A 20,456-nucleotide genomic window follows, 5' to 3' on the forward strand; every position below is an offset into this window, starting at 1 on the left:
ACACACACACACACAAAAACAGACACGCGCACACACACACACACACACACACACACACACACACACACACACACACACACACACTTTGAGATCTGATTTATATACAAACACACACATATACCTGAGGAAGTCTGGCATAGGTTTACTAACTATGCCCTCTTCTGCCCAAACTATAAGATAGTACCAGCTGCTATCAGCCACCCTTACTTAAATGCTTCTATAAGGCCCTTACAAAGGGTGTCCAATCCTACTGTGTAATGTTACTATTAATCCAAATGGTAGTCTGACCAAACAAGGCTATTTAGGAGTGGCCTGTACATTGTCACCAAATACATATGAAAGTACTCTAAGAGCTTAAATATCTCTAAGCAAACCAGCCACAATTAAAAAGTTTAAATATATTTAATACTAAATAATAAAAGAACAAGGCAATACTCAATAACTCAACAGAGTGACTTCAGAGTTCAAAATCACAGGAAGTATTTAAAAAAAATCATTGCAGGACACTCTCAAATAAATACAGAGAACATCTAAGCTAATCTTTACTATATTCCTATCTATAACTAAAATAACTTACTAATCCCTGGGTACTTACTATTAGCAAGTCAAGTGCAGATGATGGTGATGATGGATGTTTCCAGGTCAAAGACAAAATACAAAATGCATAGTCTCTCTCTGAGAGAGTTCTTAAATTAATATCACATTTTACTGCTGGGTTAGCCTTGATGACATCACTTTTTGTCACCTGCCTTCAGTTCCCAGGCTAAACCAGAAACTAAAAGGATTTAACATCTCTGTTTGAGAAATACATATCTCTCAGATCTTTGCAGATCTTGGAAGTCATAAAACAATAAAATGCTTACAAAACAATACAGAAGGCACCATAGTTCTAGACATCCTGTCTCCTTGCTGCATTGAAAAGTACAGTTTTGTACCTACCATAAATGTAGATGTTCGAGGATTCCCTTGCTGCAGTCCTGACTATTGGGTATAGTCCGCGTCCCAGTCGGCCCGAATACCAGAGTATAAGGCTGACGTCGGTCATGGCGCCTTAGACTGACGTCAGTACGTCAGGGTACTAATGCGCATGACCGACGTCATTTCCTCAGTCTTTTCTTGCCCCAGATGTCAGAAGACCCAAAAAGACAAGTCCCAAAAACAACCTGCACCAATAAACATGTACAATATATACAGTAATATATATATACAAAAAATATAAGCATGTAAACTCACCTACACAACCACCCTGAAACACAGAGGGAAGGAGGGAGGGTAATTGGACTGCAGCAAGGGAATCCTCGAACATCTACATTTATGGTAGGTACAAAACTGTACTATGTTCTTCGTCTTCCCTTGCTGCAGTCCTGACTATTGGGTAGAATCCCAAAGCAGAGGTAAGGGAGGCTGGCAAATTATAAAGTAGCAGGAGCTGACAACATGCCTTGTAAAACAGCTGTGGCAAAACCAGCTCTAGTCTTAGAGTATATAGGCAGGTGATAATGCCTAGAGAAAGTATGCACTGAACTCCAAGTAGCTGCTTCCAGAATATCCTTAGTTGCCACCCCTTAGAAATGCTGTTGAAGTGGCAGTAGCCCTAGTGGAATGAGGCCTAATCCCAGCTGGAACCTCTTTGCCATGATGGGAATAACAAAATGCAATGCAAAAGCCAATCCACCTAGAAATAGTTTGTTTTGACACAGGCTTGCCCTGTGAACTCAAAGCAAAAGAAACAAGTAACTGCTGAGACTGCCTAAAATCTTTAGTCCTGCTCAAATAATAACGCAATTGCCTGTGTACATCTAAAGTGTGCAAAATCTTTTCCCCTTTATTTTGAGGATCTGCTAAAAACGTAGGCAAATGAATAGTTTGGTTTAAAGCCACACTAGAAACCACCTTCGGCATAAAGGAAGGTTTAGTGCGTAATGAAACCCTGTCCTTATGGAAAACCAAAAGGGCTCTAGTGCCATAAGGGCCTGCAACTCAGACACCCTTCTTGCAGAAGTAATAGCCAACAGAAAAGCAGTCTTCCATGACAAATATTTCAATTCAGCAGTAGCTGCAGGCTCAAAAGGTTGTAGAGTAAGTTTTTCCAACACAAAATTGAGATCCCAAGCAGGAGTAGGAGCTCTACGTGGGGTCTTATATTCTTTGCCCCTCTAAGAAACTGCTTGAACAAAGGATGCGAAAACAAAGGTGGGTCACAATCATAGTGAGCTGAAATTGCTGCAGCATGAATCTTTATGGAAGAGAAGGACAAACCTTTGTCCAATAATTCAGTAAGATATTGAAGAGCCACACTCAAATTAGGCTCTGAAATCTCCAAATTCTTTGCTGTACTCCAAAATAAAAATCTCTTCCATTTTTCTGCGTACACTCTCCTAGTACTAGGCCTTCTAGCTTCCATAATCACATTTAAAACTTGTTGAGGAAGCTGAGACCTACCGTGCTTCAACACAGAATATGCCAAGCTGTGAGATGAAGAGATTGAAGCTTGACATTGAGCAGATGACCGTCCTTCTGAGATAACAGATGAGGAATCAGAGGTAAAGGCCATGGAGGCTTCTTTACAAGACTCCTTAGAAGTGGGTACCAGTGTTGCCGAGGCCAATCTGGAGCTATCAAAATCATCCTTGGCCTGTCTTGTCTGACCTTTAGTAATACCTTTGGAAGAAGAGGTAGAGGTGGAAAGGCATAGACATGAAGGTTTTTCCAACTGAAAGACAGAGCATCCACTTTCCAAGCTGTGTGATGAAACCCCTTTGTGCAATACTTTGGCAGCTGGTGGTTTAGTGGAGAAGCGAACAGATCTATGTCTGGAGTTCCCCATGACACTGTCAATTTCTGAAATACATGAAGATCCAGTTTCCACTCGTGGGGATCCATGATTTGTCTGCTTAATACATCTGCTAGGGAGTTCTGTGCTCCTGGCAGAAACCTTGCCTGAAGAGTCAGTTGCAGGCTTAATGCAGTCTCCCATAAAATCATTGCTTGCCTGCATAGAGGATAAGAATGTGTTCCCCCTTGCTTGTTGATGTACCACATGACAGTTGTGTTGTCTGTCAGAATCAACACCTGCCCTGGAAGAAGTAACTCCTTGAACGCCATCAATGCAAACTGGACTGCTAACATCTCCTTCATGTTGATATGTAGATGCTGTAGTCTGGCAGGCCACTTGTCTTGTATCCACTTTCCATTTAGATGAGCTCCCCAAGCAGTGTCCGAGGCATCTGTCGTTAAAATCTGACTCGCCTCTGGCCGGGTCACAGAGAGTCCCTTGTTTAGGTGACATTCCTGAGCCCACCACAAGAATTCCTTTTGAAGGCAAGGTATTATTTGAATGACAGTGTCCAAATCTTGGCAGTGCTGTGTCCATACATTTTGAGATACCATTGCAGCTTCCTCATATGCAGTTTGGCATTGGGAAGCACCAGAATACAAGATGCCATGAACCCTAATGCTTGAAGGACTGTCCTTGCAGTCAGCACGGACTGATGAGATAGTTGATGGAAGTAAAGTGACAGACTCTTTTGTTTGTCCGGGGTTAAAAGGCCATCTGAGCTGCTGTATTCAGTCTCACACCCAGAAAGCACATGTCTTGAGAGGGTACTAGACTGGACTTTATTTCGTTCACAGAATACCCTAGGCATCTTAGCACTGCTATGACATATTCCAGATGCTGTAGAAGGTGTTCCTTTTCTTGAGCCAGAATCAGGCAGTCGTCCAAGTAAGGATAGATTTGAATGCCTTGAACCCTGAAGTAAGCTATCACTGGAGCCAGAACCTTTGTGAATACTCTGGGCGCAGTAGATAAGCCAAAGGGCAATGCAGAGAACTGATAATGAAAATCTCCAGTTCGAAACCGCAGATACTTTCTGCAACTTAGCCTTATAGGCACATGAAGGTAAGCTTCCTTGAGATCCAAAGTTACCATCCAGTGATCCTTGCCCAGCAGAGGTAACAGTTGCTGTAACGTCAACATCTTGAACTTGGGAATGTCCAGATAAGTGTTGAGGATAGATAAATCCAGAATTGGTCTCCACGTGTTCCCCTTCTTTGGTACTAGGAACAGGCGAGAATAAAATCCGAAGCCCCTTTCTGATACAGGGACTGGCTGAATGGCCCCTATCTGGAGTAACTGAGAAACTTGCTTGTGAGCCTCTTTTCTTTGTGGAGGAGGAACATCTGGCATGCCTTTGAAAGGGGGCATTGTGTGGAAATAAAATCTGTAACCGTGATGAATAATATCCAGCACCCATCTGTCTTGAGTGATTAAATCCCAATTTTCTTTGAAAAGAGACAATCTTCCTCCCAAAGGAGCTGCCAGACGAGAGTCCACTGGCAGCTGAAAAGGCAGGTCATTGGTTCTGCTTACGAAAGGACTGACCCCTGCCCTCACCAGAAGTCTGAGCAGGTGAACTGTCTGATCTAGGCCTAAACGAACCTTGAGCCCTGCCCCTACCACGTCTAGACCTACCCCTAGACTGGGAACCATAAGCAGGATATGTCCACCCCTTAGCAGGCCAATTTCTACTAAACTTGGAGGCTGCACCTGCAAAAATCTTTAACAGTCTGCATAGACTTAGCTTTGTCCTCCATTTTCTTTAAAACTGCTTCCACAGGCGGTCCAAACAACACATCAGACTGTAAAGGAGCATCCAAAATCCTAGTCTTAACATGCTCAGCTAAATTCTGATCCTTCAACCAGGCATGTCTGCGAAGAACAGAACTAGTAGCAGCCACCCTCGAGGAGGCCTGAACAGCATCAAAACCACACTGCAAAGAATGCTTACCCACTTGTTCAGACACATGAACCAAATCCAGCAATTCTTTACACTCAATACCTTCCGCCAAAGCATCCACCTTAGATTTCAATTGTGAAAGGAGATAATTTTGATATTTCAGCATATGAAACTGACAATTCAACGCCCTCATGGCTAGAGTGGAAGAAGTATATACTTTCTTACCCCACCTATCCAAAGCCCTTGCCTCTTTATCAGAGGGTACAGGATTTTTAACCACAGAAGCTTTAACACCTTTAGGCCCCTGAGAAACAGTTTCTGGGTCCGCCCTGGGACTCTTAAACAAATACTTATGAGCTTCGACAACCGTATAATACCTATCAGGCTTAACAGGAGCAGACGGCAAGGAGTCAGGGTTCAGAGAAGCCTCTGCAAAACATCCTCCACCACATTCAACACAGGAGGAATAGCTAAGGGCCTATGCTGGGGCAAAAACAAGAATTCCCTAAGCCGTTTTCTGGAGTCAGAGTAATCTTGGCCTTCCCATTTAAAGTGCTCCCTCATGGAGTGAAGAGTCTCTGAAAATGAAAAATCCTCAGGAGGAGAAGCTGAAGGAGTGGAATCATCCACATCAGAATCAGAATAAGTAGGAAACTCTTGCAAGTCTTCCACAGAAGACTCTGAAGCCTGTGAACACTGTTCAAAACTATCAAACTCCTGTTCCACCCTAGGCCTCTTATCAGGTGGGGGCATAGAACCTCTAATCAGAGTAATCAAATCTTCTGCCATTTTAAGCATATGTTTCTTAGGCACAGAGCCCGAAATGCTAGGAGAAGCCCCACAGAAGCTGAACTTGGCCTACCTCTAAAAGAAGCTTTGGCAACAGAAGGAGAGGCCCTAACTACCTTGGGAAGAGAGGGAAGAACAGTTACCTGAGAAGCCCCTCAGCCTGGCCTACCTCCTGAGAGGGCACATCCTGTAACAGTAAAGTATCTGCCTGAGACTCCATAGAGACTCCTGGCAAAACCTCTGGCTCCTGAGCCTTCTAAAGGACCGGCGTCCGGGACTGCCGGTTCCTCACCCTAGGCTTCACTGTTTTGTCCTTGCGCTTCTTGGATGAAGCAGGCGTCGGAGCATCCGACGGCATATTATAATTGCAACGCTTCCCAAACACTAGCCTAGCACAATCAAGCCTCCTCTTAATAGTGCGCTTGTTAAATCTAGCACAAGAGCGGCAACCAACAACGTCGTGCTCAGGCCCTAAACAAGGTATACACAAAGTATGATAATCCCTATGCGGTATCTGCTTCCCACAAGAAATACAGTTATTCACTTTTTCTGACATCCGGTTAAATACTGAGGCAAGAAAAAACCAAAATGTTCCCCAATGGGGTTACTTAGCCAACTCTGTTTTCGGTCTGAAACTCCGGTTTCGGAAAATCTCAGAACGCCAACCTGCACTCGCAAAATTGCTTCTGCATCGGACCATGCGGCAAAAAAGACTGAGGAAATGACGTCGGTCATGCGCATTAGTACCCTGACGTACTGACGTCAGTCTAAGGCGCCATGACCGACGTCAGCCTTATACTCTGGTATTCGGGCCGACTGGGACGCGGACTATACCCAATAGTCAGGACTGCAGCAAGGGAAGACGAAGAACATCTAACTTTTATAACTACTATAAAATAATTTAATTTCAACTTATTTTCAAATTGAAGTTTTGCAAGTTAACTCTGTATGTTCCATATTTTACTATTGAAACATACATTTGCACAGGTATATAATTTATATAGTTGAACAACAGAAGACAAGAAATATATATATATAAACAACAAAGACCAACAGTGAGTCCCAGCTCTACCTTCCAATAAAAATTTATTTCGTTAAACAAGTTCTTTCTCGGGATGCATCAGATAATTTTATTGATGAATTAAACAGCAACAGATTTGGTATAAAATTTAGTGATGTACAGCAGGGAAATCAGGTTAATTTTTTAGACATCTCGCTTAAGGGTAATAATGGCCTTCCCATACATACCAGCATTCATAGAAAATTTGATGAAATAAGCTGGAAAATGTGGGGAGATAGTTGTCACCCCCCTCACACACTGTCAGCTATCCCCTATGGTGAATTTCTCAGAATAAAGAGACTTAATTCTGATATTAATATGGCTTATAGTGAGGCATATAAAGTAGCCAAGATATTTAAAGCTAGAGGATATAACCCAGATAATGTAGAAAATAGCTTATGTAGAGCTTTTAAACATAGTAAAGGTACTACTAGGCAGAATAATTTTGAAGGCAATAACAAATATAACACTGACCAGGAGAAAATGTTTTTTGTTACAAAGTACACTAATTTTTCTACAATTAGTAATAAAATAATCATGGAATATTGGAATTTCATTAAGAAAGATGTAGCATCATTAAAAAATATAAAATTAGTGACATCATATAAAAAAGGTAAAAGCATACAGGATTTTTTAGTACATAGCATTTATAAAAAGCCCTGTATTAGTGGATTAAATACTGTGCAAAATTTGGGAACATTCCCTTGTGGAAAGTGCTCTATATGTAAATATGTTGTGAATGAAGTGAATAAAATAAATGGCAAAACCTTCACTACAAGAGCTAAATATACGTGTATGAGCAAGGGTGTTGTTTATGTTATATTTTGTGATTGCAATAAATATTATATTGGGGAAACAAAAAGAATGTTAGCAGACAGGATTAAAGAGCACATTAGAGATGTAAAAAATAATAAAACTATCAGTCCCATTGCTGAGCATTTTAATTCTGTACATCATGGAAATATTGAAAATATAAAAGTATCTATTTTGGAACATGTTCCATTGTATTATAATGATGTAGATAGGCAAAAAAATATGTTAAGACAAAAGGAATGCATTCTGATTATGAAATTTGGGACTTTGCAACCATATGGAATGAATAAAGAATGCAATTGGCAATGTCTTGTTTAAGACTGTGACTTTAAATATATTCAGTGCATGTAATTTGATTGTTTAATTATGTAATTGATTAATTACTTGTTTTTTGTATATATTGCCAGTGTTTTATGAGTTTTACTGTTTTACTCTGTAAAGGCTGTTGGCCGAGGCGCTAGAGAAAGAACTTGTTTAACGAAATAAATTTTTATTGGAAGGTAGAGCTGGGACTCACTGTTGGTCTTTGTTGTTTATATATATAATTTATATACATTTCTGTTATTTTCCAGTAGGGTACACTGTGGACACATCCTTGAAGGTCAGTACTGTACAAACCCTGTTCAACATACAATTCTGTACCAGTAGATTAATATACACATATATAGTTCTGTATAAATCATATCAATATTCACAAATGGCAGAATTATTTACAAAATTCCAGCTACCTGGGCTGGCAGCATTTTGGTTTGTCACATATGACATAGGAAATCATACATTTATATAAAAGAAAACAAAACATATTGACATAATTTTAGTTACAAGCATTATATATCACAAACCATATTCACATAATTTTGGTTGCAAACATTATACATCACTTAAAATGTACCCTGTCATTGTCAGTCATTAAAATCCTACCTTATTTTAAACATCATCCCTCCTCTACTTGTATTGTTCCCACAATAATAGTAATAATAATTTCCTTAGTTATACCAATTTCCTCACCTAATATCTCTGACAGAGTAGTCTGCAGGGAATCTTTAAAGTCTACCAACTCATTACACTCCCAGAAAATATGTTCCCACAGGAAAAATTCTTTGGAATCTGCTTGAGGTATAAAAATACCTATAAAAACACATCCAAGCAAAGATCCTAAATCTTCTAGACTTTGTTGCATATTTTGGGAGATATACATATACCCCCCATTGTTTCTTTGTGAATTGCTTATCCAATCTCTCTTCTCAATCCTTTCTAATCTCTTCTGATTGATTCTTATAGTTATCATGCAATATTGTTTTAAACAAGAAATATCTTTATTAAATTATCACATATATCACATAGGCAATCTTATATTTGTATAAATGAAAGCACACCATACTGACACAATTCCAGTTGCAAACATTATACATTACAAACCATGTTGACATAATTGCAGTTGCAAACATTATATATCACTTATAATCTACCCAATCATTGTCAGTCAAACATTTCATAGCTCATTCAAGTTCTGCCATCTTTTAAGCCTTATTCCTCTTCTGTGCATGTATTGTTCCCACAATTCCCATTTTCCTATGTAATTTGCTCCTACCCTTTTCTGAAGATCCCAATTCCAGTTGTTTTATCTCTGTTACTATATTCACTGTTTCTAATAAAGTTGATTTTGACTTTGATTTCTATTTTCTAGTAATTGCTTTTTGGCAGCCACCATAATTAGACTCAGCAAGGCCTTACTATGTCTAGGCAATTCTGATTCTGTATCATAGCTCAAAAAAATTTCTTTAGTTACACCAATTTGCTCATGCAGCATCTCTGACAACAGTCTGTAGGGAATCTTTAAAATCTACCAACTCAGTACACTGCCATAAAATATGTTCCTAATTACTTCTTTCTTCTTCATTACACCTCCAGCATTTGCTGTCTACCTGAGAGAAAAAGTGTTTGGAGTCTACTTGGATATAAATATACCTATGTAAACACATCCAAGCAAAGATCCTAAATCTTCTAGACTGTGTTGCCTATTTGGGAGACATACATATATCCCCACATTGCTTGTTTGTGAATTGCTTATCTAATCTCTCTTCCCGAGTCCCTTCTAACCTTCTCTGATTGATTCTTGTAGTTATATGTTATACTAATTATTCCTATTTAAGTGGAAGCTTCTGTTCTAGATTCTACTAAAAACTCTACCAGTGCTGTTTTTTCATTTAGCACCCCCCCCCCCATTTCTTTCTCTTTGCCTATACTCTGATATCAATCCTTGACAAGGAAGGCAATCTCTAACCTGCAGTGCAAATAAATTTTTGTCATCTTCCCATTCTATTACCTTTCCCTCTCAAGTTATTTGCTCTCAATACTGTGGTTACTTTGCCAGTTTTCTCCAATAAATTCTAACCACCTCTTGCCTTATTGTCTGTATTCCTAATTGTAGGCATCTCTATCAGCAGAGTCTCCTTGCTCCATTCCATGTTGGCTTAGTTCTTAGAATACTTTCTGCTACTTTATGGATATAAGAATCTGTATGATTATTGTTATTTTTCTTAAAGGTCTGCCTCCAAAATCCCAGTCTGTCCTTGTTTCTTGAGCTTCCACCCATTTCATCATCATACCTTTCTACTTTGAATTATAATTTTCTGCTTATGCTGTGTATAGGAGCCTTAACTGTGTTGCTCTGAAATACCCTTTAAATCGGGTAATCCCAATCTGCCTTGTTCTGTTGGAAGAATCAGCTTATCCCACTTGACTCTTGCCATCTTCCCCTCCCAGATAAAATCATTCAGCTCTTTATTAATTGCTATCCACAACTTCTTCTTGATAAAAATATGACTGACCTATGTATAATATTAAAGGGACTAAAACATTTTAACTAATTGTATATTACTATTGATATCCATATAACAGGGCTTCCATTCAGCTTTTGTATTATCTTTTGTTTAGTCTCTTCCCAAATATCCTTAGCTACCAGACCAGAATCATTTTAATTTGTTTGTGTCTTTCGGCTTTTCCCAGTTAGGAGTCGCCACAGCGGAACTCAGATCCGCTAATGATTGGCAGTAGATTTTTACGTGCTGGCTTGCTGGGCCTAACGCACAACCTTCAACAAAGGAACGCCCATTTACGCATATCGCCACACAGAAGACGCTCTAACTGAGAATCAAATGGGCAACGTCTAACTGTGAGGCAATAACGCTACCACAGCACCACCACCACACCAGAATCATTTTAATTCATACTCCTAAATACTTCATTTTATCATATCCCCATAAGTATGGATATTGGTGAACCAATTTGTGTGTGAGTACATAATGTACCTCTATTGGCTTTGTTTTAGCTTCATTAATTTTGTATCCCAAAAGGAAATGAAACTGTCTCAAAATGTTCCACAACACTGTGATGTCCCTTTCTGGTTTTGTCAGGTATAAAATAATAGCATCTGCAAATAGAGCCAGCTTTTCATGACTACCATACCAATTATATCCTTGAATTTCTGAGAACCTTATTTTCTTTGTCGGTGGTTCTAAATATAATGCAAATAACAAAGGGCTGAAGCAGAAATTATCAGAGAGGACCTCACCCACTTTAATTTTCACCTCTGATCCCTCATATATCCTCTTAATCAACCTTATAATTTTATAAGGGAATGCAAATGCTTCCCATTGCCCTGCTCATAAAGTCCCAGCTTACTCTGTCAAATGCTTTCACTGCATCAATACCCACTAACAATAGTGGCATGTTCTTAAATTCTGCTTCTCTCTGGATTATCAGTGTGCTGTTAATGTTGTCAAATGTTTGCCTCTTCTTCACAAAACCACATTGAACCATATCTATCAATTTTGGCATCACTTTTACCATTCTTTTAACCATTATAGAGGTAATGACTTTATAATCATGATTTAGTATTAAAATGGGCCCATATAAAGCTGGAACTGATGGATATTTACCCTCTTTAGGTATTACAGCTACCACTGCTTTATTCCAGGATGTTGGTACTTCTCCTCTTCTTAAAATGCTGTTAAACAAAACCTTCCAGATCTTTATCATCTTTTTCCCTCCTTGCTTCCAAACTTCCACAGGAATACTATCTAATCCTGGGGACTTTCCTGTAGATTGGCACATAACCATATTTATCTCATCTCCTCCTATCCTAACTGTTAGTAATTGAGCCTCACCTACCTCTAACCTTGGCATATTTAATTCTTCCACAAACATTTTCATCTGTACCTTTTCTTGATTTCCATATTTCTCTGCTTTATAAAGACTTTCATACAATTTCCAAAATATTTCGAATACTTCTAGTGGATATTTTTTCATCTTTCTTGTTATGGGCTCCATAAGCTTGGTGACATCCTTTTCTACTTTCTTTTGTCTGAGTTGTGCTAAAGGTTTTTGTGCTCTACAGGTATTATCAAAACGAGTTTAACAGCAATCTTTCTGAACTTATGCATATTATTGAGGTAATCCCTTATTTGCTGTTTAGCTTTCTGCAGTTGCTCATCTTCTTGCTCTGTGAGAATCACCCTATTTTACAATACTTTAACATTTGTATGCCATCTAAAACAATTCTTGTTACTTCTTAAACCTATCTTGCTTTCTTTTATTTCCATCCTATTTATAAACTCCACTTTAATTTTATTCCACTCTTTCGCTATTTTTTTCAGAAAAAATTTCTATCTTCTCTAATAGTTCCCGAATAATTTATACTAACCCTTCCTTAAATTCCCCTCTTTTCAACAGATAGATGGGAAAGCTCCGGTGTCTCATTTTTATTTCATTACCCTGTGTTTTTATTTTAGCTGTTATTGATGTATGATGTGAAATAGTTATTGGGTGCATAACAAGGCCTTCAATTAAACGCACATATTCCTGTGAAATGTAAATTCTGTCTAACCCAGTCCAGTTTTTGTATAATGGGGAATAATATGTAAATTCACTTCAAACTCCCAATACTGAATTCACATCTTCCATGTCAAATATTTTCATAAATTTATTCAGAAATATACCCTCCTTTGTTATGTTTTCCCTTCTGGGCTCCCCAGACAAATCTTCACTGTTGCAGATAAAATTCCAGTCCCCATCTATAAGGAATATTCCTTGCTGAAAGATGATTATTTCTCCCAGAATTTTCTTAAGCTCCATTATAGCAGTTTTTGCTGGAATATAAATACATGCCAGTGTAATCCTCCTCCCTTGCCAGTAGTTCCTTAGTATACATATCTATCATAATTATATTTTATATCCTCTTCTAGCACTATTAAAGCTCCTCTTGCAATTAATATAAGTGCTTCTCCTTTTCCCTTTCCCCATGTGTTCCACTGAATAACCATCCTGAAAACATTTCTTTATCAAATATACATATTCGTTTCTTTCCAATTGTATCCCCTGTAGCATAGCTATTTGCACTCTACATTTTTAATATAGTTCACTACTCTTTCTTTTTTGTATTTATCTGTGAGGCCATTTAGGTTTAAAGACATTATAGAAGGCACCATTTTCTTAGTTATTATTCCCTCCTTTTATGTATAACAGCTTTTTGTTAAATGTCTAGTTCCAGCTTTTGTGTTACATGTATATACTGTTTGGCATGTTAAGCTTTTATACAGGTGTTTCTTGTTATCTCAATTTAAGCCTATGTGACATCTTAAAAACATCCCCAATGCCCCCTAAAACCCATTAATTTAATAATAACACACAAAACTATGTACACCTTCAAATATTGAAGTTTTACCATCCTAATAGAAAAAAGCTCCAAACTGATATATATATATATATATATATATATATATATACACACACACACACACACACACACACACACACACACACACACACACACACACACACACACACACACACACACACAGACTTGAGATAACCTAAATTAAATGTTGTCCATGTTAAGGTGCATACTACATCCTTTGCTTCTAAGTGCTGTATGGCTTTGTCGTATCTTTATAGCTCTCTCAGCTGGGACAACACTTGAATGCTTTCAGAAAGCATTTTCTCCAAGACATTCCTCTGTAACAGATTGTCTCCTACAGGCATGAGAACCAGTCACAAAACTGTCAAGCATACATTTGTTTACTAGAAAAAAAGCCTTATAATAGTCAATATTCTTGTTCATTTACTTGGTTTCTCTTAAAACATGTTACTAGATTAAACAAAGGGCCTTAACCCAGCCATTCCCCTATGCAAGAATGAGAAAAAGCACACTATTTTGTCTTTTGTTATGCTCTTTTAACCAGATTTTCTTCTTCTTTTTTCACATTGCAGTACCTACATTTCTCAAAACTGAACAAGGAGGAAGAGAGAAGGGAGAAAGAAAAAAGAAAAAAAAAACAGGAGAAGCTATTTACATTAGTATCTCCATTACACTTAAAAATATCTGAGAGAACTTTATTTTATAGTATGTAAACAAAATAACACACTATTAAAATAGCACCATTAAGAACAAAATGTTGTTTTATTTTCAGTTAACGTTCTCCCTCTTCTCTACCCAAGTATTTTTCCGAACATTAGTGACATGAAGTAGGACATATGCTTTAGAGTCCCCTACAAGTTTAACAAAGTCCAAAAAAGTCCAATAGTTCCAAATTTTCTTGATCTGTCACATTTCAAAAATATAAATATAACTATTGCTTTGTAATCCCACATGTGTCAATTTCCAAGTTACTGGTTTTATTCCTGTTCATCTCCATCTCCCAAATCATGATATTGCTTCATTTACAATGTACTCTTGATTCTTCTAGTCATTTCTTATGTTTTTTTTTCTTCTCTCAAGCATTTTCCATTGAAACACCGGAAAAGGTTTCACTGGCACAGCCTCTCTGCTGTCCCCACTACCAGAAGAACAAAAAGCAGAATCGCCCTCTGTCTCACAGCTCACCTTTTGCTAGACAAAATTTTATATTTTTTCCTTAGCATGTACTTCAAAAAATGATTTTGTTCCTCGATGGAAACTATTTTTAAGGTAGCCTGGATACAGCAGTTTGAATCTCATGTCTGCTTTTTGACATTCACTGAAGAATGGAATACATTTACTCCTCTTCTGCCTGGTGTACAATGAATAGTCATTCTCTACAAACACTCTGCTGTCTCCCACTTTTAGTACTTTGACCTTCTGCCACACTTTTGTCAGAATCAACTCCTTCTGCTGGTAAGATTGCATCTTTACTATTAATGGTCGCTTTCTCATAGCCAGGTTTGGAGCATACACATGACGTGCCCTTTCAATTAACAATTCCTGTTGTGGAATACCAGTCCAGTTGCTTATTTGTGCTTTCATAAAATTAGCACTGTCTGTTCCTTCCAGATTCTCTGGTACAGCAGAAAATTTCAGGTTTTCACTATGTGCGCTGTCCTCTAATTCTATTATTTTTTGAAGCATCTCTTCTTGTGTAGTCTCATATTTAGCCAGCCTTTTCTTCATTTTGACCTCTGATGTTTGCAGTTTTATCACCTCATCTGAATATTTGTTTAAAGCTTCTTCCATTTTTCCAGCCTTTTCTAGTTTGTGTTGATATACTCCATCAGTGTTTCATTTATTTTAACTAGGTCTATGTGCAGTTGTCTTATATCTTCCTGTAAGTTACTGGAATTCATATCTGGAGGTTGCATTGCTTTTTGCTGAACAGCTGCAGAACTTTCCCCAGTCAGTGTTTCTTCCCCACTTTTTGTAGCTGATTTTTTCCAGGTCCTCTGTATTTCTTTTTTCCTGGCATCCAGTCAGTACTGGAATTTACCCATAAACACAAGTCTACTGGCCTTCTCTGCTGAGTTTCTGTTTTCATACTGAGAACTAGAATTAAGCTGCTATACAATGTGCAGCCATCCTGGAAGTGGTCTTGTGAATGTTATGAGTTTGCAGATTTTTAACAATTCCCTACATAGTACTTTGTCAGAAATGATTGGTGAGCAAATGATTGTTACTAAGGAAATGATTATTTTGAAATGGAATACAGGATCTGAATTGTCCAAATATAATAAGGCCTTACTAAGCTTAATGGCATTGACTGTCAAAAAATATTAGAAAATGGAAATCAAAGCTAAATCATCTGTAAGTGAAGTACTGATTATAGTAAAAGAGATAAAAAAACTGGAGGTAGGGTCTTTAGAAACAGGAAGGCACAAACTACATTGAAAAAATGGAATTTGTGGGAACATTACATCCATAATATTATTCAGGAGGAGGAAGAGGAGTGAGATTTAAGGGAAGACTGTAACTGTGCAATTTATGTGATGTTTGAGTTGATAATTGTTATAAAGAAACCATATACGTATAATGCATGCAAATGAAAAATGTTTGCTATGTCATTGTCTGAAATGTAAGTGTTTAATAAAGATGGTTTAAAAATGACATAGGAATATGAGAATAATAGGAATCATTAAGTCATTCAGAGGACTGGAGAAGTGTGGTTTTAATAAATAAAATGCATCTGTGATATGAATGTTGTAACAATTTGATTTCTAACTGTATTGCCTATCATTAAACTGTTTTCAGGAATAGCAGCAACTAACAGAAGACATTATCAAAAAGTTAGACTTGAATGCTTTAGGGCTGCTTATATTTTGGAAATGCTGTGTTTCTTTTCTTGGGTAGGGTCACAATTCCTAGAAGAGGCAGGGGAGCAGGTGAATCGGTCCATGGACACTGCTCCTTGAAAGAGGGATAGACAGCTGCACTGTTATCCACCATGTCACTGCACCTTCACTTAACTTATAGAGGAGAAGTATTGCTTTGAGCTTGGCTAGATAACGGCTATAACCCACTGCCATTGTGCCCCTCCTAGAATTACTAGTGCTGATGCCCTACTACTCTTAGAGCCATGAAAGTTGATTTCATGTCAGAAAAAGATGCCAACTTATCTAAGAGTAATGTTAATTCACCTAGATAAGAAATTATGTGAAGGAGGTCCAGGTAGTGGTGACAGTGGGAAGAATGCTGTGGCTGTCTTTACAATCATTTATTTTGAGAGAATAGGCAACTTGGGGCAAGAATAACAATGGACAAAAAGTACAATGATCTTTTAGTGGTAGGAATAGATTTACTAAAAGAACTATAAAAGCCTGAGGTTATAACAAATATTTGCAAAAATGTTTATAGCATTTTATCAGACCCCTGTTATGGTGATTGGTGTATCTTGTTCTACCACCTCAACACTTTAATTTTGTATATGACAGTATCATCAAAGGACTAGTATGGAAACAGGACCTTTAGTTCTTTCAGAACAACATTTTGTTTTGTTAAGCTGTAGATGTGGTCTTTGGTGCTGAAGCCAAGAAAATTAGAGTATGGATGCTGACCGCATATGATGAGTAGAGCTGTGTACCTATAAATCATCAGTTACCTAGGCTGGGGAAGCACTATAGAAAAAAAAAACATAAGAAGCTGTCCAAAGAGTAATTTATGCTACAGCTCCCTCTCTGCTATTTACTGACTGACATACTGCGTCATTGAATATGGATAACACTGACCTATTCTGATACCATTTCAAATGAATGGGGGAGGGGTCTGTGATTTTTGTTTTAAAGGAGAGGTTAGGATAGTGACTGAAATAAAATGCCCACAGTCACAATGTTGCTCTGTAAGAGATTAAACATATTTTTATGTAAGTATAAGTAGTATAAACTGAATTACATGAAAGTTTTTCAGGTCTTCCATATCATAAACCCTTCTTACATTTTAAACAGGAAAAAAGTTTCATATTTTGACATACCTGCCTCCACCAATGATGAGGGAATCTGCATTGGCTTTGACAAAATAGTAATTCTCGCCCGTCCATTTGAAAACCTGAGAAAATAACATATTATTAGTGCATTATATAGAAGGTGGTATTAGCCATGCATATGACACTCATTACTTATTGATATGCTATACCTGAGTTTGCCATTTATAGCAGAATAGGATACAGCATGTGGTAGGGTAAACAAATAAACAAGTCTTATATGGTCTGGAAATCAGAATGGTCTTAAGACATGAGCTCTTTTGAACTACAGAAAATGCTTCTGGTAAAATTATAAAGTTTTATTAATTGAATCCATTCTTTTTCTAGAAATATAAACATTCTCATTGACATCAATCAAATAATATTGGTAACAGATTATGATTCCTCCCTCTTAAGCTCATTTTAACTAGTCCATTAGGCCAAAGCCTTAATAATACTGTTACCTGTCAAAGACATTCCCATGTTTATCTCTTTTTAAAAAATGTGATTTTGCTGTCTTGTTGCATTATTTTTTTCACTCATAGACTCATCTATTACCATACTCAAATATAAATGTAATTAGTTAGAAAATGGCAGTACATACACACATGCATACAAATATTTCAAGCAAGAGCATTAATGCCCTTCCCAAAAAAACATTTCTTCCCATAATAAGTGTCCATGCTGTTCTTAAAAATATCTAAATTGGTACTTGTTTTAATGTAATTTAGTAGTCCGTTCCATGCATCAGCTACTCTGTCAGAGAACCAATTAGTGCACTTCTCATTCCTACAGAATCATCTACATAGGTTGTCTAATGATTCTCTAGTACTTTTTGATAATCCCAAACATTGCCGGAGGTAGTTGTCTCTAAATGCCTATATACTTAAATAAGATCTCCTCTTAGATATCTATAAGAGACACTGTACAAGTTCAAATATTTTAGTCTTTCATAATAACTTAAATTTTCATATCCATGGATGGCCTTGGTATATTTCAAATCCATGGATGGCCTTGGTATATTTCCGCTGTACTCTTTCCAGTTTACTCATGCTTGTTTTCTTATAGGGTTTCCATATTGTTATTCCTTACTCAAGTTTGGGTCTAATGTAACTAACAAACAATTACTTCATCATATTTGATTTCCTATACTTTATAAATGCTTTTATATAACCTATAGTTCTATAACTATCATTAATCAATTGGTTGATATGATTAGAAAAACTCAAAGCTGGATCTACCCATATATGCAGGTCCTTAAACTACAGTTTCAATCACTGTGTGCTGTATTAAATATTCACCTTTCAATTTATGTCTCCCAAACCTCATATGCTTAGTTTTTGATGTATTTATCAGCATATTATTTTCCTGTGCCCAAATGATCAATTAGTCAAGTTATTTTGCAGACATGCTTATCTGTAACACATGTAATCAGTTTACCCAATTTCAGGTCGTCTGCATATAGACACTAGAACACCTCAGATGAAAAAGTTAGGTTTGAAAGATACAATCTAAACAAGTAAGAGCCTATGACAAAGCCCTGTGGGACACCCTGACTGTAACCAAGGGTTTTCACCTGTCCAGTTGTTGTATGATACCATGTCCTGTTTGTAAGCCATGCAGCTATCCATCTTATCAAGAATACAGCAATACCTAGTTGTACTAATTTATTGATCAGTGCTTTGTGTATGACCCTGTCAAGTACAATATGATCATGGTCTGTGTTTGATTTGTCTTGATGATAAATATATCTCAAAAGACTGCATTTCATGTAAGAAATGCAACCAAAACAATTAGAGTAGGGGACTAATATGCTTCAAGTTCAGTTAATTCAAGTACTTTATTTTTTATTTATTTTATTTTATTTTACATTTGTTGACCGGGCTTGTCTAACTGGATATATATGTCCATTTTCAGTAGAGGCCCGGGGAGAAAAGCTCCACATAAGCAAATATTAGCAACTTCAGGTACAGATAAGTAACATTGTAACAAATTAAGGTACAGTACTATTTTAAGGTGAAGAATACAAATGTTATATAGACAAATATTACTATTAAAGTAGCAGAAGATAAGAAACAGATAGAACAACAAACAATTTTAAAGTGGCACACAATAAGAAAGAGAGGTGAAAACAAAATACACAAAGAAATATAGCAGCTCCATAAGCAGTATTTAGCAGTGAGTCATCCCATTTATCCTATAGTAGCATAGCAACTTTAGGGTAGCATGTAATAAGAAATATAAAGAATGTCTATATAGATATTTATATGTGATAACAAGTTACTGCTGCAAGCTATGCAAGTACATAATTAGAAGAAGATCATATGTATGAAAATGTTATAAATACTAAATTAGTATAGGTGTATCTACTCTCTGAGGCATAGAGAGAGTTGGAAATTAAATTGCAAATGGTTATGTAGGTAGGGTTCAGAGAAAGAGGTGGTAAGATTAGTCTGGGTTACTACATGGGCATAACCAGTGGTTACTAAGGTATTCTTTGAGTTGTTTTTTGAACAGTTTCACTGAGGAGAGAGATGCGAGTTCCTTGGGAAGCAGGTTCCAGGATTTGCTAACAGTGTTGGCGAACAGAGACTCACCGGCCTTATTTTTGGATTTGACTGTAGATACTAGTACTTTATTGGCTGAGCGAAGGGTTGTCAAATTACTGTAGGGGGTTAGAAGGCTAGTAAGTATAGGAGTATTTTTAGGAAGATAGAGGATCTTATGGGTAATAATAAGTTGTTGAATCTGAAGTTGATTATGAAGTTCTAGCCATCCTAGTTGCTTTAGGTTTTGACAGTGGTGAGTTCTAAATGAGGAACCAGTAGCAAATCTGGCAATATTGTTGTAGGAGGTATCTAGTTTGTTAAAGTTGTTTTTTGATAGGTTGGTATAGATGGGAGAGGCATAGAGGAGGGTGGAAATTAAATGGGTGTGGAAAATAGCTGTTCTAGCTGTTGGAGTAAGGAAGGGTTTAATCCTATAGAGGGAGCCTAATTTCTGTTTACTGTCTTTATTGTTGTGTTAATGTGTGTGTCAAAGCTAAGATTATGGTCTATTGTTACCCCTAAGAGCTTGGTAGTTGGGCCAGGAGATATAATGATACCATCATTGGATATAACTGTGAAGTCAATTGGGGGGGACCTTTGTGTGGGAGTAAAGAGTAGTAGTTTTGTCTTTTTAGGATTCAAGAGGAGGCTATGCTGTAAGAACTAGCTTTCTACTGTGTTAAGCACTGTTTGGGTAATGGCCTGGAGTTGAGGTGCAGAGGTAGCCGAGCATATTAGTGTGGAGTCATCAGCATATTGGATACATGCAGCTTGAGGAATAATCATATTAAGATCATTGATGAAA

The 20,456-nt window shown here is 37.3% G+C and overlaps 1 protein-coding gene across 4 annotated transcripts in view; it reads right to left on the reverse strand.

Moving 5' to 3' along the window:
* TLDC2 (TBC/LysM-associated domain containing 2) overlaps nt 1–20,456 on the reverse strand; it is a 379,676-nt gene that overhangs the window by 8,765 nt on the left and 350,455 nt on the right. For all 4 annotated transcript variants that reach the window (XM_044090181.1, XM_044090183.1, XM_044090182.1 and 1 more), the window contains one exon: nt 17,115–17,188. In XM_044090181.1, coding sequence (XP_043946116.1) covers nt 17,115–17,188 — 74 coding nt within the window. The remainder of the gene's footprint in view (nt 1–17,114; nt 17,189–20,456) is intronic.

This window comes from Protopterus annectens, chromosome 12.part0, assembly GCF_019279795.1.
Source record: "Protopterus annectens isolate FY-2018-M chromosome 12.part0, PAN1.0, whole genome shotgun sequence".
NCBI lineage: Eukaryota > Metazoa > Chordata > Ceratodontiformes > Protopteridae > Protopterus > Protopterus annectens.